This window comes from Aythya marila (assembly GCF_965140915.1).
Source record: "Aythya marila genome assembly, chromosome: 4".
In the NCBI taxonomy this organism is placed as follows: Eukaryota; Metazoa; Chordata; class Aves; order Anseriformes; family Anatidae; genus Aythya; species Aythya marila.
Window position 1 is genome coordinate 11,928,889 of NC_139045.1, and position 25,777 is coordinate 11,954,665.

The following is a 25,777-nucleotide window of genomic DNA, read 5'->3' on the forward strand; positions in this document are numbered from 1 at the left end:
CCCAAAGTCCTTTTGAGATCCCTACCTTCTATGGGAGCTCCTTCTGCAGCGCAGCACCTCCACGCCTGATGCTGCACCATACATGCTTGCTCTCGTCTAAATATCCCAAATCAAGCTGCCTGGCCCACCAGGCACCGTGGCTCCTAATGCTTCTCATGGCTTAATCCAGCCAAGAAGCCACCTCACCTTCTATAGCCCCCGAACCTCCCCGCAGTTGGCCAGCACTGTCAGCTCTGCCACAGAAGGGAAAGGCGCTTCTGGTTCTTTATTCACCGCAGGGGCCACAGACAATTCTGGACAGGAGCTTACAACAAATGGTTTTATGCTTCCCTCTCACTGGGCTGCAATTCTAAGGCAATAAATAATGAGAATAGCAGCTAGTGACAGCTCCTTACTCCCTGTAATGCCTGCTTGACCACTGGTAGTAGCTCCCTTCCACGTGAAGATGAAGATGAAGATGAAGAGAGCTACAATTAATCCCAGACCCTTCCAGAGGCAGGGCCCAACGAGGCACTGGAAGAGAAGACGACAAATCAAACAGCTGACCTCTCCTTGAGATTTACATCACTTTTATTTTCAGTCATTTTGGTGAGGATGTGTGGGCGTGGTGCATGTACGTCTGGGCATGCATGTGTGTGTGTGCAGAGTCCTGCCCAGTCATGTAAATCATGTGAATACCTGCAATTATAGTTCATGAACTGAGCCATGAAGCATGTGATGAGTGCTACACTGAGGCCTGTTCGCTCGCCTCTTCTTGTGCTTATTGCAGTGCAGCATCTCCATCTCCCCCCCACTGCCCTTCCAAGGATGGCAGCCCAAGATCCCAACCAAAGGCTGCTGGGGGAGGCGAGCTGAGCTCCAGGATTCCCTCACCTCACTTAGTGTGTCCATACCATCACCGGTTCCTTTTAACGGAGCCAATTCTGTCCCTTTGCAGCGAGGGACCCCTACTACTCTGACAAACTTGAACCAGGTCAGAGGAACAAAGGGATGGGAACAGGACAGGGACCCCGTGTCACGTCCAGTGCTACAGCACAGCTAAATGCTTCTCAGGATGCTGCAAGGGAGATGGCGTGTTTCCATAGCCCCCAGCCTCTTCAGTTTGATTTCAGAGACTGCAAGGTAGGTTAAATCCTGATTTGGTCTCTCTTTCTGTTTTGCTTTAACACTGAATCCCCCAAAGTCAGAGCAGAGACAGAATGCAGAGAGGAAATTCATCAAACCCATGCCAGCTGAGTGGCAGGTTGGGACCAATCTGTGACCTTTCTGCCTTCAGCACGGCTAAAGCAGAGGTAAGCCACCATCCGGGATCTTCTGCAGTTGTCAGAGGCCTCCAGGTACTCCTGCAAGCCCTAAGAAGAGCTCGGTACGCAGCACCCTTTGGGCTCCACCTCACCATATCTGTGCTGCTTAGGGACATGCCATTTCTCCTGTGTTACGTGGACCCAGCAGAAGGCAAAGTGGGAGTTTCACGTGGACGGATGAAGGCTTGAATCCCACATCTTGCTTCAAAGTGTAACACGAGGCACTCCGGGATGTGCTCCAGCTGCTGACAGTCGCACAGCTCTGCTCCCAGACCTGTACGGACCAGTCTGAGGAGGAAACCAACTGGTCGGCAAGCAAGAGATCTGCAAACCAACGAGCAAAACCAGCAAGTCCTCTCAAGTCAAGTGAGCATCTGGTACCAGGAGATTCCCCTCCTACTCCAAAGGGGTCAAAAGTCACTGTCAGCTCCACAGAGAGACAACTCATACCCCAGGTATGTTGTGTACCCCGCTGCTAACAGTTCAGTAACTCTCCGAGCAGGGACAAGAACAGAGTAGGAATGAAGAGTGCTCTGAGCTGCGCGTCTCTGCTCTTAGGGCAGCACCTTTAAGCCCTCTTTCCTTGTGGTTTGACTCATGAAAAATGATCCTTCGAACATACAGGGCACGCATCCCTGGGGCTCAGGGCTGTTACGTGGGGTCTAAGAGAGAGGAGCTCAGCAAAGGGACACTGTGTGCAAAGGATCCCAGGACGCATCCTTAAAAAGAGAGCAAACGGCAGCACCCAGAGGGCCAGCAGCCACTCGGCACGGTTCCCCCGCACCGACCTCTTACCTGACAGCTGCAAACGGGAGACATTTCTGAGCTGCATAGAAAATTAAATGGCTTTTGCGTATTTAAAAAATAAAAAAAAACAACAACAAAACAAACAAACAGAAACGAAAACACGGTCACGCCAGTTACTGAACGGCGGGCGGATGGGCGATGATGGTTTCACATGAAGCAGACCCTACTCGACTGCTCTCCGTACTGCCCTGCTCCCGGCGTCACGGCTCCAGCGCACGGAGGGCCGAGCCCTTGCCAAGGGCCGGGCGGTGCCGTGCTCCTGCCGAGGTGGCACTGCCACCAGGCGAGGTGGCGTTTGCTCCGTCCCCTGGCTCCTCCGGCACTTGCACACCCCGCTGGGAAACGGGCCTCCGGCTGGAGAAGGCTTCCAGTTGGTGATTTCTTTGCAACGTGGATTCCATGCAACAGCACAGCAACAAGTTCCTGATTTCTTCCTAGGGAGGACAGAAAGAGAGGTGAGTTGTGGCAAAGAGCAGGCGACGACCTCCCGGCACGGGAAGCAACAGCACGCGGTGCTCTGACTGCACTGGGCCCTCCGGCAGCAAAACAGGAGCAGAAAGTTTGCTAGCAGGATTCTGAGCACCACTCGGAGAGATCTCCCTTGTCCGCCACCCCACCCGGCCACCACAGGCAGTTCGGGGTGGGTTTTGCTGCCACCAAGCTTCAGATGCCCGTTGCCAGACGGGGCAGGTCAGCACATCAAACCCCAGCCCCGGCTCCCTGCCTAGCTGGAACTACGCCCAGAAAAGGCACAAAGGTGACTGAGCTGCAAACTCCTACTTGGCAGCTTTCCACCCTGAAGTTAGGAACAATGCCTTTCTTTTTTTTGTTTTTTTTTTTTTTTACCACCCTGCTCCCGCGTCTCCCACTGGCACGGATTCTGCCCTGCGTTTCCCCACGTTTAGCCCCTCGGGCAGGGACTTTCAGCAGCCTTGCACGCAACGCTGATATTTTAAGGACCAGAAGCCAGGGAAACGTCACCTGTGCAAGAGCTGCAGATCCCAACGTTAAAGGCTTTGCAAAACTGACCCCCTCCCTCCCTAAAATCTTGGCCAACTGCCCCGGAACTCACTTGTCCAGGAACAAATCCAGGGAATCCTGCTACAGCTCGTTTCAAGAGGCTTTCCTCCAAGCAGGTCTGAGTTAAATGGTATCAAGAACATTTTTTTACATTCATCATGAGATCCAAATGGGTTTTCAACACACAATCAGTGGGTCCACAGAATCCTATCCCCAGAGCTTTCCCTTGGGCCAGCGGCCCTGCCATCCGCAGCAATCCTTTTGCTTCGTGTCTCCTCGTCGTCCCCAGCTCCCAGGTGATTGTGCCCGCTCCAGCCACGAGGTCCCCAGCAGGGAGCTGCCCCAGCCCCGCAGCATCTCGGAGTCCCAAGTCCCATTGTTCCCCATCGGCATGCAACTCCACAACCGGAGAGACGGGAACACCGTAGAGCATCAGCCACCTTCTGCCCAGTGGAAAACCTTTGGCACCAGTACTGATGGTTTATCTGGAGAAGTGAAGGACGGAGAAACAGCAATGAGGCAAGGGTTCGTAACACTCGTGACGAATAACTCAAGACACAATTTTTTTTAGGCTGCTAAATACAGAGGGTGAGATGTTTGAAAGTAAGACGGGCCTTTTTGAGAACACGAGTTCCCTCGCCAGCAAACGGCGGAACTGGGACGCAGCTTTAGAGACTGGGGAGGTGAGGAGGGAGGACAGGAGGACAAGCCACAGACGTGACGCTGACACGAGACTGCAACACCGCAAGCTGGGGTGGGAAACATGCTGTGTCAGGCACACACACACACACACAAGGACCAGAAGCCTGGGCGGTTGTGGCCTGGGGCTTGGGAGCTGCCAATCGAGGCAGTCACCTTCTCTCCTGACCCAAGCGGGCACTTCAGGGGCGCCGTAAGGCAGAGTTCAACAATCCTTCCTCACCCACGGTACAAGGAGGACGGGGCCTCTGCCCAGAGGGACACCACAACGTTGTGAGGCTGAGCCACGAGCGGTGCTCGGTCAACGAGCTGTCTTGTTCAGCAAGGACAAGCGCGTAGCCCTACATCTAGGGCAGGGCAACCCCACAGACCACCACGGGCTTAGGGCCAACTGGCTAGGGACCTAGAGGAGAACGTGCTGAAGCTAGCCGCGCGCATTGTGGTGGTGAAGGCCAGCCTGAATTAAAGGCAACTCAGACTGGATGTCAGTAAAAAAGCTCAGCCCAAGGAGAACAGCTTAACTTCAGAGCCCGGAGAGGTGGTGGCACTTCCATCCCTGGCAATCAGCAGCCCTCACCCATACAAAGTCCCAAGCAACCTGACCCAGCTGTGGGGGTAGCCCTGTGTGGAGCAGGGACTGGATCGAGACCTCCAAATATTCCTTCCTACCTCAACTCACCCATGACTTATCTCCTTACAGATGTCTTGCATCTGCCACAGCACAGCTCAGGGAACCTCAGCCCACTTTCCTCTGACCCTTTAAGCGAGCTGTCTGCACCCACAAATCATTAGAACCATCCCTGGGCTGTGGAGCTGTCACCTTCCCAAAAAAAACCCCTTAGTGAGGCCACGTTTTAGGCTTTCCAGCGTGCACTGACAGGGAGCGGGGGGCTGCTTTCAAGGCTCACTTGGAACAAGGGCTGATCACAGTAGGAGTGGGGGGGTAAACCAAGGCAACATTAACTCGCTCGCTGCCGTTCTTGGGACAGATGATCTCCGTCAGTCCCTCTGGTCTTGGCTGACTCAGCAGCTCTCCTGCGAACAAAAGAGAATGAAAACACATAAGGACTGGCAAGGCAGTGCTTGCCAGACATCCCTGCTGCACGCCCTCCCCTTCCCCCCACCAAATAAACGTCCCCGATCAGTGCAAGTGGGCGCTGTACGAGGGTTAAGTGCTGCTGTAACCCAAGCAGGTCTCATCCACGTGCCGGTGCTTATGGCTTGGAGATGTGCTGCTCCCCAGAAAAGGAACATCTGAACATCTGCCTCCTTCCCTGCCTCTGCTTTGAATCGCCTCACGCGGACGGGAGAGCTCCCCGGGGATTCACAGCATCTAGACGGAGCCTAACGAGGTGGTGGTTTAGAGCAGTGGGCGTTTTAATTAGGCTTTAGGCAGATGGGATCCAGAAGCCTACCTTCAAGCTGCGTGCGAGAGAAGACACCGGCCTGTAGCATCGGCAGGGTAATTGGCAGGCAGCTGAAGCTACAGATACACGCCTTATTGTTCAGCTCTGCGTCCTACAGCCACGCACAGCCACGAGGCTACCCGAAAACCAGCTGCCCTGCAGCTCGAGCAGAGGGCTGCTGCACAGACCCTGCCATGACCGCCTTTGGTACATGCCAGGAAGCACTGGTAGGTGTTATTTTTGCAACACTTTCAATGCTCTTCCTTTAAGGAAGTCTAGGAAGACCTCAAAGCAGCCACAGACAAGCATGCGTTCTAAAACCCCTCACTTTATCTCTTGTTTTAGCCCCAGCCAACCCCAACCATCGTGGCTGTTAGCTGCTGACTCCAGCACTGCAATTCCTAGGAGCTGTCCTGCTGCAGCTGAGCAGCCAGCGTGCATCTTTCAGCTGCCCGAGCAGTGTCTAAAAGCAGGTAAAAATACACCAGAGGATTCCCCTCTCGCTGGGCACGCTCACACCAGCTGCTGTGGGATTGCTGTTACCTCCCATCGGGGCTCGGGGCCACCCTATACCCTGCTGAGCGTGCAAGCCCCAGCTCCCAGCCGTGCCCTGTAACGTTACCCCAGCTCTGTGTGCCCGTAGCAGCGGGGGGGCCCTCGCAGCAGGCGCTCTTCCCCTGCCAACTGAGCTGCCTCGGCTGTTCCTGGAGATATCGCCGAGCTGGCAGCTCCCCGCTGCTGGCACGCTGACGGCACGCAGCCCAGGGCAGTGAGACGGGAAAGCCAGGTGCCGAGATGTGCCCAGCTCCAAGAAATGCTCCAAAATGCTCACATTTCCTTCCCGCTCCTCCTCTAAACTGTAAGCAAGCCCGCACGGGACTGTCCGTACCCACCAGCTGAGCAGCTACCACGAGCTGTCCCCACTACAGACGAAGCAGCTCGGACCCTCCTTGCTTTTCAGAAAGCACCACTTGGTATTGTCACGGCAGAGAGGAGGGTTTGGCAGCAAACAAACACGCACGGCTCCTCAGTTCGGGCTCACCCCCACGTCTGCAGCCTCAATTCCCACTTGGTGTGCCTCACCTCACGCCCACGCTCCAGCCCGAAGCGGGAGAGCAGGTTTGAAGCCACCCAGACACGTCTCCCGGCACAGAATCGTGACAGGATTTGCAATTCAAAACCAAATCTGCACGGCTGCGTCCTCAATTAGGCGAGCTGTCACACACCGCGAGCGGCGCTGGGGCCGCCGAGCACGGCAAGCACAGGGCTCCGTGTCCCAGCCCGGGCTGACAGCCCAGAAGCTGCGTTACTGAAAACACCGGCTCCAAAAGGTGAGTCAGGGCATCAGGCAGCACCACGTGCTGTAAAGGAAGGGCAAGCACCCGCCGGAGCTCACACCAGGCCAGTGAAGTGAGACCGGTCTGGCTGCTTGAGCTTTCGCCCCACTTTCCATCTCCCCATTTCGGGGATCCTCAGAGGGAGATTTCTCAAGCAGGAGAGATTACCTCAGGGTTGAACTGCAGAAGGGGAGGAACAGGAGTCTTCAGGGTCGCGGCAGGGAGGAAAAGAACGAATTAAAGGAAGCCCTGCGCTGCCACAGGAGAAAAAGCTAAGGCTTCTGCACGGCTCACAGGAGTTGCATCTGTCCCACGGTCACCCTCCCGGTATTTTGTGCCAGGAAGAGCTCTCTACAGGACACAGGGGAGGCACTTCTGCTGTCATACGTGCTTTTCTGTGTTCTCAGGCACAATTTTGGTTGGATACAAAGTCAGGCCCGTCCTTGCTTGGCCGGGGTTTGCAGAGGGATGCCTCCCTCGGAGCCCCTGCCAGCAATCAGGCCACGCGTGCCGCAGAGCACACTTTAGGCCTTCAGGAAATCGCCGTGAAATGCCAGATAGCCCTGACGAATCGGGGTTAGGAGGCAGGCTGAGGGTACGAAAAGCAAGCAAGGGTGTTCGGTTACCCCGTGCTGGCAGCCAGAGCAGCCGGGCTGTCAGGATACTCGGCTGCCTAACAGGCAGAAGGGCTTTGCGTACAGGGGAGGAAAATCCCACGAAGGCCGCTTGCCTCTGCTGCACTTTCCACACAGCTCCCAGCGCCATCCTGATGGCATTTCTCATTTTCATGCATTTCAAGTCAGGATCTGGGCTCCACAGGGACAGGCGAGTGATGGATGTGCAGGATCCTGGCGGCGTGGTGCTGCTCACATCCCTCTTGCTCTCCAGCCTGCCTGGGACCTAGATACACCAGCCGTGCCTCATGACAGGGGCTCATGAAGAGCACAGTCCATAGCATGAATGGAAAGCTCCATGAGCCTCACGCTGCAGCCTTGTTTGTAGGAGCTTAAAACGAAACCAGAACCAATCCCAGCACGTGAAGGTGCCCCGACAGAGAGAGCACTGTGGGAAAACCAAGCGAGAAGCAAGCTCTGTCGTAAGCTGCGGTCCCAGCAGCTGGCTGGGGAGCAGAGCCACCCATCAGGTGAGGCACGCGCTCGGGAACAGCCAGCCTGGGATTAGATGTGTTTAAAGGAAGAAAGGGAGGGCTGGGAAACAAAAAGCAAGGCTTGCTCTGCAAACGCAAAGGGGCAACACGCAAAGACATCCCCCAGCCCAGAGGCTGAGAGCACAGAGAAAAGGGCACGGGGAACAAGGAAGAAGGTTAAGCTTTAAGAAAAATGTGCAACCATGGGCCTCGCAGCCAAAAGTGTACCTGTAGGCATCACGGCTCTGGCTATGGACACACAGTTCACCTTGAACTCTTCCCGCAGCTGGCTGCACAGGAAGGTGCCAGACCAAGGCTCCTAATTCACCACCCCCAATTTTAGCCATTCAGAAGAGACAAGAGGTCAACAGACACCAGCTAGAGAGGGGAAGGCTGACTTAAGAGGGGTAAACATCTTCCTCCTTTCCCATTTAGTGGCCGTCAGCCAGTGCTGTCACAGCAGCAGAGGATGCTGACACAGCCCCGTGGTTGCAAAAGCTCTGGGGAAGCCTTTGGCACCGGACCGAGCGCACCTTGGGCGGAGAGCTTGGGTGGATGCGTTTCAGATGCTTCACTCGGCAGGTAAACGAAAGTCATCAGACAGAATGCCAGTCTGCATCCCGCTTACATCGCAGTAATTTCCCTGGCATGAGTTATTTGAACTCATCCCCTGCTAATGCTTCCAAGCAAAGCGCAAAGTTTCCAAGTGCAAAACTTAGAAAATATTGTGTTTGTCCCCAAACATCATTTAGTAATCTTTTCCTCAGGCCCGCAGCAATTAATTGTAGTTAGAGCTGAAATTCAATAAAAAAATGAAACACAAAACACATTTCCCAAACCCAGACTATTCAGTGTTTCTTACCACCATACTCACAAACCAGAATGGAGACAGCAGCAGTAAATCATCAAAATAACTCCATCAAAATAGCCATCAGGAACAGCCAGGCGGACGTGAGCCTTCCCACCTCCTTCTGATGGTACGAAACCAGCAGCTGAGGGAAACAAAGGATGGCTGGCACCTACCTGAGCCCAGGCGGGTAGCCGAGCCACCCACCAGGCACAAGAAACCTCTCTGCTCTTCCTGCACCTCACAAACCACTGCTCACAGGGAGCATTTCTGCCAAGCACCACTGTCACCCCAGCAGCAGATGGGCCGCGAGGAGAGGAGGCTGTGATTTGTGATGTGAACATGACGACGTTTCTCTGCGCCAGCCTGCCAAGCTGTTTCAAAGAGTACTGCAGCAGGAGTAGCCTTCCTCGCCCAGCTTCATCCTCACCTGTCCTGCCAGGCACTCGGCCCTTGCGTTTGGACGCCTACCTGGGCAATTTGCCCTAGGGAACCTGCTCTGGCAGCGGGGTTGGACCCGATGGTCTCTGGAGGTCCCTTCCAACCCCTGCAGCTCTGTGATTTCCCAGTGCAGCAGGGCTGGTGGTAGCCACGAGGAAGTGGCCAGAGGTGACAAGTGAACAGGACAGCATCAAAAGCTCGGGAAAACAAAAGCAGGGGAAAAGCTGGAACAGAAAATAAGGAATCTGCCAAATTTTGCTGCCCTTCTGCTATCTGCCCTAAAAAGCCTCTTGGAATCAGCAGGCTGCAGCACAGCATTTTCTCAGCTGACTGCAATATGAAGTCATGAAAAATTGATTTGCCTCATTAACATTTTAGGGCCTTATTAGCTGGAACGAAATTGATTGTCAAGGCATTTTAAGGGCAAGTCACAGCGCAACGAGCTCGGCACGAATTATCCTCAGCCTGGAACAGAAAGAGGTCTGTCACTGAGTGACCACGTCCAGAATCTACCTTTTGGCTGCTGAACTTTCTCTCTCAACCAGACAACTAGCACACCACAGGTCCCACTCAAGGGGAAAAAAGGGGAAGAGGAAGGGGAGAAAAGAGCCTGAAAGAGCTCTCAAAGCCGCTCCTGGGGTAAAAAATAGCTAACAGGCACGGTTCTCCGAGGTTGGTAGGGAGTTACCAACACTGCTCAGCCTTCTGCTAACTCTGGCTCTCTGTGTTTGGGTCACAAAACGTTAAAAACTGGCAATGTGAAAAGCCTGGAAGGGACCTGGGTGGTGGGAGGCTTCCCAGACCCAGCTCTGTGAGCTGCCAGCAGCTGGTAAGGCAGGAGCAGGTCGCAGCCTGATCGTCTGCTAAATTTAGAGGAGAATTAGGTGACGCCACGGGACATTTTTCCTTGCAATGCTTTGGAAACAGCACCCAGAAATGGCTGATGTTTCTCTGCGGGCTCCAACACAGTTTCTTCAGTATGTCCTTGGGTGCAGTGTTTCTTCCTGGTGAGACACAACACGGTGTGGATTTGGCCGTATGCTTGAAGCTACGCGGCTGAAATCAGAGCACCAGGACCAGCAGCCAGCTCTCCTTTTGGCCTTACAGGTTAGGGCTGGTGTTGGCTTTAAAGCTCTGCTGGCGCACGTGGCAGTGCCCAAAGCAGCACTCTAAAAGACATCAGAGCCTAGATTTCGCTAGGCCACAGGAAGCAGAGAGCAGATCTATTAAAAAATAAATAAATAAATAAATCTTCCCCATCCACTTGATTCCAAGTGTTTCTGTTATTACCCAAACCGCTGCCTTTGAAGTCTCAGCGAGCTGCTGGATTTGCACTGCTCAGTGGTCAGGAACAAAGCGTCGTCTGTCCTTTTACTATCGAGAGCTTTACGAAACCTTTTTCTACTTGTTCCCTTTTCCAGAGAACGAGAACTAATCGTTTACTTTTTGTTTTCCCCCAGGAAAACCCCAGCATTTCCAATAATTTAACCACCTGAACCCTCTTGCTTCCTAACATTCAAGCAGGTGACAACTAACAAGTATATATCAAGGCAGTAACTGGCTTTTGCTTAAAAACACATTTCCCCAAGTGAAATTGCCTATTTATGGACTTCTGCGTATTGCTTTTGCTTATTTATGGACCTAACATTACAGATTGTTTTACTACCTCTGCTGAAAGCAATTCCTGGCAGTTTTTATTCTGCCGTTGGAACAGCTTCCAAAAAGATAAGTCGTGCGAGTTCAGGAACACTGGCTTTGCTGCTTCACTCATTGCCTGCTAAACACCATCTGGTCTTGGGTTCTCAGTGCCCCAAAATAAACTGCAGCATCCTCCTCCCTCTGCTGTTAAAAAAAATGTTTCTCCCATGGCGGTCACGTTTGCTACTGAAACAGGAGGGAGCTCTGGGGGCTGCGAAGAACTCGCCGACCTCCCAGGGAAGCAACAGCATTGCCAGGAAAACATTTCACTCTGCCAGAGACCTCAGAAGAGAGGACGAGCAGGACTGGAAAGGTGGGACACTTGCTCTGAAACGCTGTCCAGGGCTCGAGTTCAGGCTCTCATCAGGCTGGCTCGGAGGGGAGATGAAGCAGATAAAGCAGCTCAAGATAAAGCCTCTGCAGGTAACCAGGCAAAATGCTGGCACTCGGGAGGAAGAGATGGCAAGGTTCAGAGCTGCTCAGAAGCCTTGTGTTGGATAGTCCACTTTCCACAGGACAATGGCAGAGCCACAGCCAAAGAAGTAAGAGCAACCACACCAACTCACACAAAGAAAAGCAAAGACCACCCCTCCTTGGATTTTCCCACAAAAGAGCATTTAAAGGGAGGGAGCACTGGCCTGACTAGGCCAGAGGCTGGCTGTGGCCTTGTTGCTCCCCCACACCTCTCAGCCTCCCGCATTTTTCTTAAACACGCAAGCCAGGAGGCCAGCCCTCCAAGCAAGGCGAAGCTTTATTAAAAATGACTGCTGATTCAAAATGAGTTTTAAATCCTTTTTGTAGAGATGACCGGATTAACTGCATCTCGCAGCGTTATGCAACGGGGGACAGGGCAGCAAGCAGCACAGCGTGCCATCGTCCCCAAGGGGCCACGACTCTGCAGCCCCAGCATTCACCTGCAGCACTTTTGGGACGGGGCTTGCTGCAGGCACCCCATGGGAGCAGAATCGCGTGCCAGCCTTGCGTGACGCAGAATAGAATTGAATTCTTGAGTAGAAGGTGTTTTTGTGACCCAGCTTTCAGCCAGAGGTGCTGTTGCGGTGTAATACTTCAGTCACGCACCATCCAAAAGGCAGGTAAGGCTGGCAAACCTCTGACCTGGACCCTGGCAGGGAACACTCGACAGACAAAGCGTTGTGCCATTACCTGCAGCGCGCTGGAGGCTGGGCACCAACCAAACTCCAAGTGCCTCCACCCAAGCACCCAGCCTGCCCCCAGGGGAGGCTCAGCTCCCTCCTACCAAGCACACCCAGCCACTCTCAGCTGTTGGCTTTTAAAAGGAGGCACCTTTCAGCACCTGAGAACTGCAGTGCCAACAACCCATGCAGAGCCAGACTGTGTTACCCAAACCCCAGCATCGCCCTGCCCACCTCAGCACAAAGGTGGATTTTTATTTATTTTTTAAATCAGATCCCAATGCGAACCACTAATTTGAGCGCTGTCTCACCTTGTTTGGCAACATTTTCCTAACATCATGTTCTGCTTCACTGCAGGCACTCCAGAACGTGCCTGTGCGTATGAACATCATGTGTCGGAAGGACTCCCTCTGGGCACACGCGTGTTCCTCGGGGAAATTACAGGCTGCTCGCTTACTGAGGTTGGCGTGAAAATGTCACCAGGGCAAGATCACAGCCTTCCCCTTCTCCAGTGAGCGAGGCTCCCTGCCCCGAGCTCCTGCAGCACAAATTCCTGTACAAAGACCTGACTGGACCTGTTGGTGAGGTCAAAGCACACACGGGTTTCATGCCCCATGCAGCCCTCAGGCACTGTCACCGAGCTGAACAAAAGTATCTGGGGATGCCTCAACTTCCAAAGTGAGGCTCCTATCAGCTCCATTTTCTGTCACGTCTGTCCACTGAAAGCTTTAAAAAGGTATGAAATAGTTTCTTGCTCAGCAAAACTCTGGGGTACTGCAGCCAGCAAGTGACAGCATCTCTTAGAGAATCACAGAATATCCCGAGTTGGAAGGGACCCACAAGGACCATCAAGTCCAACCCCTGGCTCCACACAAGTCTACCCCAAAATTCAGAGCTATGACTAAGAGCACAGTCCCAACACTCCTTAAACTCCCACAGGCTCGGTGCCGTGACTGCGTCCCTGGGGAGCCTGTTGCAGTGCGCGACAGCCCTCTCAGTGAAGAACCTCTTCCTGCTGTCCAGCCTGACCCTCCCCTGTCACAGCCTGACCCCATGCCCTCGGGTCCTGTCACTGGATAGCACTACAGAGAACAGATCGGCGCCTGCCCCTCCACTGCCCCTCGTGAGGAAGCTGTAGGCCGCCATGAGGCCTCCCCTCAGCCTCCTCTTTCCAGGCTGAGCAGGCCCAGTGCCCTCAGCCGCTCCTCCTACGTCTTCCCCTCTAGGCCCTTCACCACCTTTGCAGCCACCCTCAGAGGCCCGGCACTGCAGCACATGAGCACCGCCTCACAGAAACCCACCCCGAATAGATTTAAGCTGTTCCGTGGTAAAAATAACAGCGACCAAGAAATGTTGTGTCAGCTGACAAGGAAGGGAAGCTCCTCTGGGTAGATTTCCTAAATTTAGCCGCTTTGATGGCTAAAAAACTCATTTGGACACGAGTTCTCCACACCCAGCGCGCACATTGGTATCTTCAATAAGGATATGTCAAAATCTCGCTCAGACGAGGAAAGGGGCTGTTCAAAGATGCAGAGAAACAGGGAGCTAAAAATTCCTCCGGTTACGTAAGGTGTCTGTGCAGGCTGCCTGCCCTGGAAGCCTGCCACCAGGCACCCAGCAGTCCTGCTGGAAAAACCCAGCTGCACCCGGCCAGAGGGCACAAAGCACAGCTTGGGCGGCGGGGGAAGCACACACGCGACCCTCTGGCCACAGCACAAAGTTATCTGCAGGAAACTCCTCCAGCGGGGATGCCCTGGCACAGCCTGCTTGCTCCTCTGTGGGGACGGAGCACGCTGGCTTCCTGAAGATAAGGCCGAGATGAGGCTTCCCCAGGAAAGCCAACCTGTCAAAGGGCTTTTTGGGGACTGCCTGGAGCCACGCTGGCCGTCCCAGTTTCGCTGCCTGCTCGGTGATGTGGTGGTGCGGGCTGCTGTCACCCACGAAGATGAAGAGGGAGGCAAATTAGTCAAACAGCTCCATCCCGAGCCAACCTCTGCAGATTTGGGTGCTGTAGGAACCACGCCGGATTCGTTTTTCCAGGGAGCTCATCAACAACCCAGCCCTGCCACAGGGCAGGATGTGCCCCTTATCGTAGGGCACTGCTCACTCCGTAGTGCTGCAGAGGAAAATATGTAGAGGACGTGCCCTGTGAGGCATTCAGCACACAGAAATTGTAGGGTTCATTCAAGAGAGAAGTCTTGAGCAATGTGTGACAGGATCTTGCACGCCATTAGGACAAAACCATACAATACTGGTTTGATCATAAAAATGACTCTTCCTGGGCTACACAAGCATCACCTCCAAGTCAGCAGGTGGGAAAAGCAGACAAATAGGGTCAGGGTTTGAGGTTCAGCCTCAGCTTGTTCTGAAGGTTACCCACCTCTACAATTGAGTTGAATCTGATCCCCTGATCTTCATGCAGTGCTAAGGCCCACTTCCTCACAGAAGTGCCTAGCTCATCCCAAAGCTGTTGCCTGGTTCACGCAGAATGGTCACTTCAAAGAAACCAACGTCACCTTGTGAAGCCTGGAGGTCCCAGCCCGGTGTCGTGCCCACCCCAAGGAGCCCAGGCCCCAGCTGACACCGCTAAATGGGCGCACTGTGTACACCTCCGGGGGGAGATGGGAGAAGCACAGAAAACAACCACTGGTGGGAAAAAAAAAAAAGAAAAGAGGGGGCAAAACCAAAACCCACACGTGAAATTAGGGTTACGTACCAAACCACAACCAACACAGGCAGCTCGGAGCACTGACAGCTCCATGCACTGGCCACAGGCAGGCTGCCCCTAACCACAGCGCCTGCGAGATGCCGCTGACTGCTTCGGCAACCCCGTCAGCACCGAGCCACAGCCACGAAAACACCACAAGTACAACACGGCTTCAGCCTGCTCGGGCACGGCCAGAAACCCTCAGAGACACTGCAGCTGAACACCTCGGGTGAAATTCAGCTACCACTTGTCCTGGCTTCTCCCAAAGCCAACCAGCCCACGGGCACATCATGGGTCTTGCATCCGTGAAGAGCTGACTGCATCTGGCACCAGCCAGCCCTGCTCCCTCCCTCAGTTAGCCACATCTGCAAGGCAAGGGCATGTCCCACAACCAAGGAGAGGCACGTTACAGGTCCCACTCAGCTTTATCCTGATCATACAAGTGACAATGCCCGATGCTTACGCTGCGTGCAAGACCTGCCCCTGGTTCAGTTGTGCTGTACCCTTCAGAGAAGTGTAACAGCCCAAACAGATGTAGCATCCACTTTGGAAATAAGGCAAAAAGAGACTCCACCCTCAAATGGGGACAAGGAAAAGCTGCCAAATGCTACCATCATGCTCTGTAACCAGCAGGTACTGCTCTACAATTGTTGGTACAAAAGCCCAGCTGCTTGTAATTTAATTAAAAGAACAATTAGACACCCGACATGAGCCCTTCATTAAGCAGCTCCAATTCTGGAGCGTCTTCTGAACCTTTCTGAGAAAACCAGTCCCACCTGCTCCCTCCTGGCTTCGCACAGGCCTGGAGAGCATGACACATCGTGCCGGCCCTGCCTCACCGTCTCGTGACTCCAGCCCAGCCACCGAGGGAGCTCATGCTTCTGATCCTGCTGCAGGGATGTCAGGCATGGTTCCCTCTGGGTCAACACCCGAAGGGAAGGCTCAAAGAGGACAGAGCCCGGCTCTTTTCAGTGCCAGGACAAGAGCTGTTGGGCACGAACTGGAAGACAGGAGGCTCTGTCTGAACGTCAGGAAGGATTTCTGTGACGGGCGGGTGATGGTACACTGCAACACCTTGCCCAGGGAAGCTGTGGAGGCCTTCAAAATCCTCCTTGGAGATCTTCAAAAGCCACCTGGATGTGGTCCTGGGCCACCTGATAGAGGTGAGCCTGCTTGAGCAGGGAGGCTGGGCTCGGTGACACACACAGGTCCCTTCCCACCTCAACCGTTCTGCAGCTCTGATGTCCTCTCCGTGCTGATAACTCACAAAAGGGTCAGAAGGCAGACGGCACTTTCCTCCCACAGGAGAGCTCCTGCTAACGCTCAGCTTGTCTTGCTCATTACAGCATTTTGCCATTTTTCTGCAGCAGACACAGCCCTTGGCTTTCTTGTATCTGCGTTCATCCAGGCAACTTCAGAGGCAGGAATAAAAAAAAAGGCCCTGGTCAAACACGACTGCCCTCCCACCCCAAATGGACATCAGACACGAACACGCCTTGTGCACAGCACAGCTCACAAGAACCTGCAGCAGCCCGGTGCAAAACAAGGTCCCCCCCGCCCATCTTTTTATCCAACATCACCCGCCACCTCCTCACACACTCCTGGGGCACCTCTCAGCGAAGCAGGTGAGCTTTTACAAATCTCTGGCCCAACCCAAGTTAGCAGAATTCACCCCAAACCACCGCACATAAGTTAGCCAGCTCCCTGGTAGCCAGTTGCTATGCTGCTCTTGGATCTTTCACCTTGCAGTAGGTGTGCACACGTGTTTTGGCTAACTCCACGGACAGGCCAGCTAGAAATCCACTGCCCTGCAGCCTCTTCAAAGACCCCTGCAGCAGCAGCATGAGCTTGCAGGCACAAACAAGCCAAGCTTCGGAAACTCATGCTTTGTCCGCCCAAACAAAGCCCACGTGTCTACTACCAGACGGGAGGAAACCCTCCCTAGGTCACTTCATAGATCATGAAGCATTAACGTAAAAAGCCTTCAGTCCAGAAGCTAAAAGACCACAACACACAGAAATGCAGCACTTCCCAGTGAAGCCGAGGTCTCACTGTCTTGGAAACAATTCTCGTGGGTCGCTCCACACAGGGATGGGTCTTTCTTAGCCTGGAAGGCATCCTTTTATTTACACACAGCACGAACATAAAATAAAAGGAAAAAAAGCACCAACATTCAACGCAGCACTTACTGGACAAGCAGATGACTGCAGCCTCCAAGCACACAGATTCCAGCTCGGATGCCAGTTCAGTTACTGATTCACCCAGCCACAAAACCGTTTCAAACGGGAAGACTTCCTTAAAAGGACCCTGCCAAGTCACTTTAAGCCAAGCTTTATTTCGCAGTTTTTTTGCAATAAACGCTCAGGAGGCTGAATCCAGAATCTCAATCCTCATTAACCATCACTGAGCAGACACTGTCTCGTTCTCAGCAAATTTCTAGGTGTTCAGCAACGAAATCACCGTGTGCACACAGGCTCGAGAGGGCAGGGAGGCAGAGGAAAAGCAAGGATCACCCCACAGCTCTCCAACACCCAAAGTCCCCTCCTGGAAACGGATTCCAGGGAGAATTTTGGATGCCCACACCACGCGCCATCAGTTGCGTGGAGGACAGCACAGATTGCACAACCAGACGCGCAGCCGGGGCCAACTTCCATTTTTGAGCACAAATCTGGCAGCGCCGCCACAGAAATATTTCCCTTATTAAGGTCAACGGGCTGCGAAGCAGCTCCTTAACGCAGCCCTAAAAAAAGCCCACGGCCCTGTTTAAGAGCTACCAGCACCGTGCCCACCAGGGATTTCCACCGGCAGAGCTTGGGAGGAAGCAGACACCTCCAGCACCACGCGTTTTCGTACCGTTGGACCACCTACGCGCCGTCACAAGTGGCACCAGCCGTGCCTCAGGCAGGGAAGAGCGAGCTGTGCAGCACGACTGTAACTTACACACACCTCCTGCTCGGCAAAACGAGGAGAAAAAACTCCTCAGCTCCACGATTCCCATGGAGAGCTCCCGGCCAGCCTTCTGTTCGCAGAGCAGAGACGGGCACCAAGGGGGGGTTGGAGGCCTGGCGTGCCACCCTGTGCCCCCAGGCTGAGGGATGCTGCCTCCCAGGAGGACACAGGTTAGAAGGCATTTTTTTGTTAGGAGAGAGAGGAAGGAGAAGAATTTTTAAGAAAACCAGCCAAAAAGCGCTCTCAGCCAAGACAGGGCTTTTTGTCCAGGGCTACACAGCCCTTGTCTACCAGCTGGAGGTTTCCTGCACTGCAGGCCACGTTTTGGGGACAGGAGGGAGGACACCGAGGGACTTTTAGGCATCTCTGCGTGTTTACAAATGGCTTGGAAGAAGGGGAAGCTGGAGGGTAAAGGGAGTTTGGAAAAAAAACACCAAGCCACTCCAGGAAACCCAAATCAGGACAGGACAGGGCCTTCTCAGCAATGGCACAGTCAATGCTCGGGGACAGAGCCCCAAAATCAGAGAGAAAAGACCTGGCCAAAGGGGGACGTAGCACCCCCCTCATCTCAGAACAGGGTTATTTTAAGCCTGTCTCCTTGGAGCTACCCTAATATTTTCTCTCATGACTCGAGTCACCAGGAAAGGGAGCTAGAGCAGAGGAGGTTAAAAAAAATAAATAATAAAATTAAAGCAAGCTGAGATTAACAGCACGAAAACCCCTTGAAGAAGGCGCAAAGAACCAGGAGAGGGGACAGGGAAGAGGCATTTCGCCTTACCTGGAAAAGTGTGCGGGTTCGGCGACCCTCTTTTAAGGCACTTTGAACAGAGGACGTGCACAGTGTAGTACAGGCCCGGCCACTCCTGGAGCAGGACATTCAGTTCTTCCACCAGGGGGGTGATGGCTTGCCAGGCCGTCCAGATATTCGGGAGGGACGCGTGGCTAGCGATCGACAGCGTGTCCGGCTGCAGAGCCCCCCTGGCCGGCCGGTAGCTCACCACCACCGGCACCTTTCCCCGGTAGGCGTAGATCTGGTACTTGCCGTCCGAGCGCTGCACCACGTGGCTGTTGATCTGGACGCTGTAGCGCGCGAACAAGCCGGGGGGGAAAATGAAAGGGAAGCTGTACTCGATCTGCAGCTGCTCCACCACGAACGACTGCCCGCTCAGGTTGGCGCCGTGGATCCAGGCCTCCGCGTGGGGCACCTCGTTTTTCACGTAGCAGGGGAACTTGTACCAAGCAGCGGCGCCGTTTAAGGGCTTGCACTTGGGCTTGTTGACGCAGTAACACAGCCCCATCTTCTCCAGCAGCTCCAGGATGAGCTGCAGGTCCTCCCGGCTCTGCACGTGGGGCTTGAGGAGCAGGCGGATAACGTGGGCGGGGAGGAGGCCGTGCAGCAAGAAGCCCTCCACGTAGTGATGGAGCTGGGCGGCCCTCAGCTCGTCCGCGTGGCCGTCGCCGAGCAGCTTCTGGAGCAGCACGGCGGCGTCCTGCTGGCAGAAGACGTTGAGGATGTCGATCAGCCGCGGCAGGTTGTGGAACACGTACTCCCGCAGCGTGAGGTGCTCCTCGAAGTAGAGCAGCTTCCCACTCTCGTGCAGGTAGGACAGGGCGCTCTGCAGCCGATCCTCTGTCAGGCCCGCCTGCAAGCCCAGCCGGGCAGAGTCCCACCAGCTAAGCCAGAGCTGCTGGGCTCGCGGCTGGAAGTGCAGCTCCTCCAGCACCTGCCAGGACTTGGGCAGGACCCGGTGCAGGTTGGGGAAGATGTCGCGGTGCTCGGCCACCGAGAGGAGCTTGTCCCGCAGGCGACGCACCTGGCAGCGGTCCCGGCAGCTGAACGGCAGCACCGGGGAGAGGATCTGCGGGCGGTGGTTGAGGAGGTACTGGAACTGAGCTTTTTTTCGCCTCAAGTTCTTGTCCGAGACCCCGTAAAAGGCAGCGTGAGGACTGGAGCAGCGCAGGTCAAAGTCCTGTCCCAGAGCCTCATCCACCTGCTGGACCAGGCTCTGGAGGCCCTCGGCATCCCTCTTCTCCTGCTGAGCGATCTGCTGGTGGATGTCCAGGCACTTCTCCTCCAGCTCCCGCTCGGCACAGAGGTCGGCATGGGTTCCCACCATACACACCACAGCGTGGGGCACCTTGGAACCCAGCCAGTGCAAGAAATAGCCCACCGAGGGGTAGAAGTGCTGGGGGACGTAGGCACTCAAATTCACCACCAGCACGTACAAGGCTCCAGGGGAGAGGAAGAAAGACTGGATCACGTCGTAGCTCGGGTCCCCCGCCAGCTCGTACACGATGAACGTCAGGCCCCGCTCCGCGTCCGCCGTCCAGTCCATCACCTCGATGCCCTTGCTGCCTGACAGCCCCGGTCCTGATGGCACCTGGGGGGCATCCGTCGGTGGTGCAGGGCACGGCGCTTCTCCTTTCCCTCGGTGGGAGGGCACGTGAGAAGGAAGGTCCTGCTGGGACGCGTCCTCCGGGAAGGGGCAGCACGCAGCCGGCGCTCTCCCAGCGTCCTGCTGCTGCCCAGGGCAGCCTCTGGGCTGGGTGCTGCCCGCATCCAGGCTCCCCAAATCCTCCTTCTGCCCGTCCTCCTCCATCAGGCATCGCCTCAGCAGGGTCTTGCCCGCGTCCTTCGGGCCCATGAGGACCAGCTTGAGGCGGGGCTTGAGGGCGGGCTGGGAGTGGGCCAGCTCCTGCTGGTAGGCCGCGATGTAGGGGATGCCCTTCATGCAGACCTCGTAGGGAGGCTGGATGAGGGGGTTGTCTTTGATTTTCCACAGGGTGACGCGGGAGAGCTGCCCGAAGCCCTCGGGCAGGATGGCGATCTGGTTGCCTTGCAGCACCAGCTCCTCCAGGCTGTGCAGGAGCACGACGGAGTCGGGCAGGTAGCGGATGCGGTTGTTGTCCAGCCAGAGGGTGCGCAGCTGGCGGAGCTGGCAGAGGCGAGGGGGCAGCACGGTCAGCTGGTTGCGGCTCAGGTACAGCTCCTCCAGCCCCGGCAGCGCCAGGACGGCGGCGGGGAACTCGGCCAGCAGGTTGGAGGAGAGGTTCAGCATCTTGAGCCGCTGCAGGCTGCCGAAACCGGCGGGCAGCGCCCGCAGCTGGTTGCCGTCCAGCATCAGGCTCTCCAGGCCGCCCAGCTGGCACAGACCCTCGGGCAGCGCCGCCAGCCCCGTGCCGCTCAGCCAGAGGATCTTGAGGCGGCGCAGGGCGGCGATGCCCTCGGGCAGGACCCCCAGATGCCGGTTCCCGGAGCAGTCCAGCTCCTCCAAGGCACCCAGCTCCAGCAGCGCGGCGGGGAAGGCGGCCAGCTGGTTGTGGTCCACATCCAGGGCGCGGAGGTGCCGCAGGCGCCCCAGCCCCTCGGGCAGGCGGCGCAGGCGGTTGAAGCTGAGGTCCAGCTCCTCCAGGCGGCCCAGCTCGCCCAGGGCTCCGGCGCCCTCGGCCCCCAGCTCGTTGTGGCTCAGGCTCAGCTTGCGCAGGCCCCGCAGCCCCCCCAGCGCCCCGCCGTCGCCCAGGCCCCGCAGGCGGTTGTGGCTCAGGTCGAGCTCTGCCAGGCGGCCCAGGTGGCGCAGGGCGGCGTGGGGCAGGCGGCACAGCCGGTTGCGCCGCAGGCTCAGCACCCGCAGCCCGCTCAGGGCGGCGCCCACCTCCTCGGGCAGCTCCTGCAGCCCCCGCCCGCTCAGGTTCAGCGCCTCCAGCTCGCCCAGCGCCGCCCGCCGGGCTCCGGGGGCGACGCTGGGGGGCTGCGGGGGGCCCCCAGGCGGTCCCGAGTCCTCGGGCTCGGGCTCGGGCTCCGGCTCCGGCTCCAGCTCGGGCTCGTCCCGCAGCTTCCGTGCGCGCAGGGCGGCCTCACGCCACAGCCGCGCCGCCTTCGGGGGCTCCGTCTGCGCCATGGCACCGGCAGCGGCACCGGGAGCGGGCCCCCCGCCCGCCCGCCCTACCTGCAGCCGCCGCCGCTGCTGCTCGCCATGGGCGCGGCCCCACCGCCGCAGCGGGCTCGGGGCTCCCCCGGGCTCCCCGCGGCTCCGCGCCGGCACTGCCCCGGCGCCGCCCCTGCACGTAGCCGGGCCGGGGAGGCGGGGAGGCGGCCACGGACCGCCCCGCCGCCGGGATGGGCCCCGGGGAGCCGGGCGTGGAGGGATGCGGGGAGGGGGGGGCTTGAAAACCATCACCAGCAGCAGCCGCAGTTAACCTTCCTTCCCTTTAAAGCATCTTTCTATATTGGAAGCCTGCGACCCCTTAGCTATTCAGGGCAGCTCTGCCACGTTCCTGCCAGGCTTTGTTTCCTTTGGTGCACACATCAGGCCAGACCCTAAATGCTGCTTCCACCTCCTCAGCTGAGCTTTGCCTCTGTGGCCCAGAGAAATACACCCGGGAAGCTCACAAAGGCATTTCGGAGCGGGGCAGGCTCAGAGGCTGTGGGCTCCTGAGCATGGGGCTCCTGAGCGGTGTGACCTTGCCCTTAAGAGTCAGAGGGCTGAACTGCCACGGTCACCGCACTAAATTACCAGATCTTCTTCAAGAATTTAGGAAGTAAAAGGAAGTGTATGGTCACTGGAAGGAAGGTTGGGTGACATGGGAGGTGGGGGGACTACAGGGACGCTGCTTGCCTTTGTAGGGGCAGAATTCGCATGGTTATGGCCAGCAGCGTGAGGGACAATAAAAAGGGCTTTTAGGAGTGTATCAGCAGGAAAAGGAGGAGCAGAGACAACGCTGTGCACACACAGTGACACGGACAAAGCAGAGCCGTGACTCCATGATTATGTTTAATGCGTTTTTCCCCTCAGTCTTCAACACCACTGAGGGGCTTCGGGCAAGTCAGTGGGCGCCACCAGCGGCAGCGCTGAGGGCAGCCTCCACACGGCAACACTTTGGGGACAGACCGGGCGAGGAGACCGACCCCTCTGAGGGCTGTGACCGCCACCAAGCCCACCACCAGCCCGTCCCCCTCAGGCCTCGGCTCCTGCCCGCCATGGCCGTGGCGCAGGCGGGAGGCGGCTCCGTTGCCGCGGCGCCGGGCGGGGCGGGGCGGGGCGGGGCGGGGCGGCCGAGGCCCGAAGATGGCGGCGGCGCCGCGGCGCTCGCAGCACCACCACCACCACCACCACCACCCGCCGCTGCCGCCGCCGCCCGGGCCGGCCTCGCCGCCTCCACCGCCGCAGCCGCAGCCCCAGCCGCAGCCGCAGCCCCAGCTCGCCGCCTCGCCGCCCCGCAGCCCCAGCCTGGCGCCCGCCGAGCTGGCGGCGGCCGCCGTGCAGCGGCACAGCCTGGCGGGCCCCGAGGGCGAGGCCCCGCTGGACGCCGAGCGGCCTCCGGCGCCCGAGGGCCCTGAGGGAGCGGCCGGCTCGGCCGGCTCGGCTTCATCCTCCTCATCTTCATCATCTTCATCCTCCTCATCCTCCTCCTCGTCCTCCTCCGTGGCGTCCAGCCCGGCGGCGGAGAGCCCCGAGGCGGCGAGCGGGGCCTTCCGCGAGCTGCTGGAGGCCTGCCGCAATGGGGACGTGACGCGAGTCAAGCGCCTGGTGGACACCGGCAACGTCAACGCCAAGGACATGGCCGGCCGCAAGTCCACCCCGCTCCACTTCGCCGCCGGTGGGTGCCCAGCGCCGCCCTGCTGCTGGGGCAGGGAGCGGGCAGCCGCCTGCACTGCCTCCCTCAGCCTCCCCCAGCGCCCTCCCGGGGGGTGCGTGGGCTGGGATCAGGCGTGTTTTCCTCTCTGCTTGTCACACGGGCTCCAAAGTGTCGCTTCCCCGCTCAGGGAGTGGGGAGCGGGCGCAGGGTGCAGCTGGCTTGGAGTCACGGGTCCCGTCTGGCTTAAAACTTAAGGGCTGCTGCAGTTCAGCTGGGTTTGGCAGGAGTCGTGCTCCACGCCTCGTGATTTCCGACGTTTGGTTTGGTCTGGGTGGCCCTGCTGGCTGATCTCACCCGCTCGGAGCTGGGTGAGGTGAAGTGGGACGGCCGAACCCGGTGGTAACATTAATAGCATCATAAAAGAAGCCAGCGGTGAGGTTCCGCAGGTCACCTCAACTGGAAGGAAGCGTGGCTTCCTAGCAAGTGTCCCTGTCGTGGGTTAGTGTGGGATTAGTTTATAACGAGCACTTTTCGCGTAGGGACTGCTCTTCAGTGGGGGCACAGGGTGAGCTAAGCTCACGATAAAACGGGGAAGATGTCTTAAATCATCAGGCCTAACTCAGGACCTGCACGATAGCTGGGGCTGTGGTCATTTCTGACATGTGCCAGGGTGCTGCTGGACTGGAACTTATATGGCAGGGGGCACAGAGCTTGTTTGAGCTTTAAGTGGTGCTGTTACGTATCAGTCAAAGTAATTAACGAGACTGTGTTGAGGGGTCTATACCTAAAAGGTGGTGTATGGCTCTAAAACACCATGTTAAAATTGTTAACAAAAATCAACGCGTTCAGGCACAGCGTTACTTGGAACTCTGAATAGTGCTCTCTGAGCTTTTGTAAGTTTCTTGTCACTTTAAAAGTACAAGTGGCATTTCGTGATGCCGCTAAGGGAACTTGTGGTCCTGAGCTGTTTCCTTTGCGTTCTTCTCTAATCCCTGAAATCTACGAGTAAAGCACAACTTTATGCAAGCTGAGTTGAGGATGAAGATCTCCTCAAGTGCGGGAATTAATTAATTTCAGGAATACTGGAACATAATGCTGGTATAACTGTGTGCGTGCAGGTAAAGTGCCTCATGTTTTGAAGCCTCACCTTGAGTCACTTCTCGCTTTGGATCTAAGCTTAAAATTAGACATCGATGTTTCCCCTTAAACTCTGAGGTCTCAAGTTGTAACTTCAGCGTTGGTACAGACGGTAGTGCTGGAGCTGCAGTGACAGCTCCTACTTTGAGAAGTAGTGGACAAAACTAACTTGGGGTAGTAAGGCTTTGACAGGTGCCAGTGTCCATAATATGTTGGTGTAGTAGCAGTAAAGATGCTTCCTTGCAACATGAGGAAAACAGTGGGTGAAGTCCTCATTTCTGACAAATTTCTGTTGTCTATTTTTCTAGATTTCAAGACCTTCCTAGGCTGCCATACGTATTTACTCTCAAATCACTGCGTTCTGCCTGTCTGCTCCAAATGGGCTTGATACGTAACAGCATCCAGCTAATACCTGGTTACAGAGATCCTGGGGCCCTGTAATTTGCAAAGGCTTGTGAGGGTGTTGTTGAGCGCAGCTTGTCTCAGGCAGCGTGCATCTGCTGGCGATGGGCTGTGTGGGTTTCACCTCCCTGCCTTGATGGGTTGTGTTTCTCCTTTTGCCCACACGTCTTAGGAGTGCAGAAGCCTGTATATTAAGCTACGTTGTAAATAATAGCTCCTGGTTTATGAGACATCCATAAATATGAATTTTATGGACTGCATAAGGGGAGTGTGAGGGGGAACAGTGCAATGAGCGTTCTCTTAAATGGCTTCTCCCCAAATTTTTGAAACTAAACTCTTAAGGCAACAGCAGAGAGTTCCAATTTTGTTTTATGGTTTATGGCAGAGGAATTATTTTAGTAGCTGGAAAACTTTGGTAACCTTTCCTTCTTCCTATATTTGGGGCAGCTAGATTATTTTTCCCGTGAACTTGACTTCTCCCTAGCTCGGTTTTGTTTTCTTGTTACTATTTTGGCAACAATTTCAAGCAGTTGGTACTTTCTCCCTTTTAAGAGAAGGGCAACTTTAGTTCTAGTTTATTGTAAAAAGCATTGAGTTAAGGAAACCTGACGCTTTCTGAAGCTTCTAGTTTCAAAACTACATTTATCTTGTTCCACATAGCAGAAGGAAGAAAAAAAAAAGGGGTGACTTCTGAGAATATTCAGGATAATTATTTAAAAAAAAAAAAAAAAAAAAAGCTAGTGATAGATCCAAATCTGTTTTGCAAAGTTGGAGTCGTCTGCCTGTGCTTCAGACTTGGTGTGGAGGCCGTATCAGGGCGCTGTACCTTCTCTTAACAGTCAGAAAGAGGCTGAAAAAAGGTTCCTTTTCCTTTCATCTTCCAGCTGTCTGGAGCGCAGCCTCTCCTGAGATTCCTGAATGGCTCTCAGAGATTTGGTGTTCTGCTTGACGTTTGCAAGCAGTCTGAGGGACTCTTCCGTAGAAGTCCATGTGCTCGGAGGGAGGAAGACTCGATAATATTTGACTGTGGTGTGGGACGCAAGAGATTTGGGTCTCTGGTACCGCTGAGATGTATTGTGCTTATGGGAACTCGCACAGAAGAATGGGGCTGGTGATAAACTTGTGCAGGCTCAGTGTCAGAAGCA

General features: G+C 55.9%; 2 protein-coding genes across 4 annotated transcripts in view; one reads left to right on the plus strand and one right to left on the minus strand.

Moving 5' to 3' along the window:
- Nucleotides 1-562: 562 nt before the first annotated feature.
- Nucleotides 563-21,544, minus strand: MFHAS1 (multifunctional ROCO family signaling regulator 1; the record flags this gene model as incomplete). Of its 2 annotated transcripts, XR_014317421.1 has the most annotated exons (4): nt 18,295-21,544; nt 4,739-4,865; nt 3,184-3,616; nt 563-2,545 (listed from the first exon to the last, which is right to left on the minus strand). XR_014317421.1 is itself a non-coding variant. In XM_082759406.1 (2 exons), exons 1-2 carry the CDS (start codon nt 21,413-21,415, stop codon nt 4,735-4,737), a joined length of 3,252 nt encoding a protein of 1,083 aa, XP_082615532.1. In that variant the 5' UTR covers nt 21,416-21,544. The 2 variants fall into 2 exon arrangements, 1 of the variants encoding a protein (XP_082615532.1); XM_082759406.1 differs by lacking the exons at nt 563-2,545; nt 3,184-3,616 and having other exon boundaries at nt 4,735-4,865.
- Nucleotides 21,545-22,582: 1,038 nt separating this feature from the next.
- Nucleotides 22,583-25,777, plus strand: part of TNKS (tankyrase) — a gene marked incomplete at its 5' end in the record, with an annotated part of 102,437 nt that continues 99,242 nt past the window's right edge. For both annotated transcript variants that reach the window (XM_082759659.1, XM_082759660.1), the window contains one exon: nt 22,583-23,114. In XM_082759659.1, the coding sequence (XP_082615785.1) occupies nt 22,583-23,114 (532 nt within the window). The remainder of the gene's footprint in view (nt 23,115-25,777) is intronic.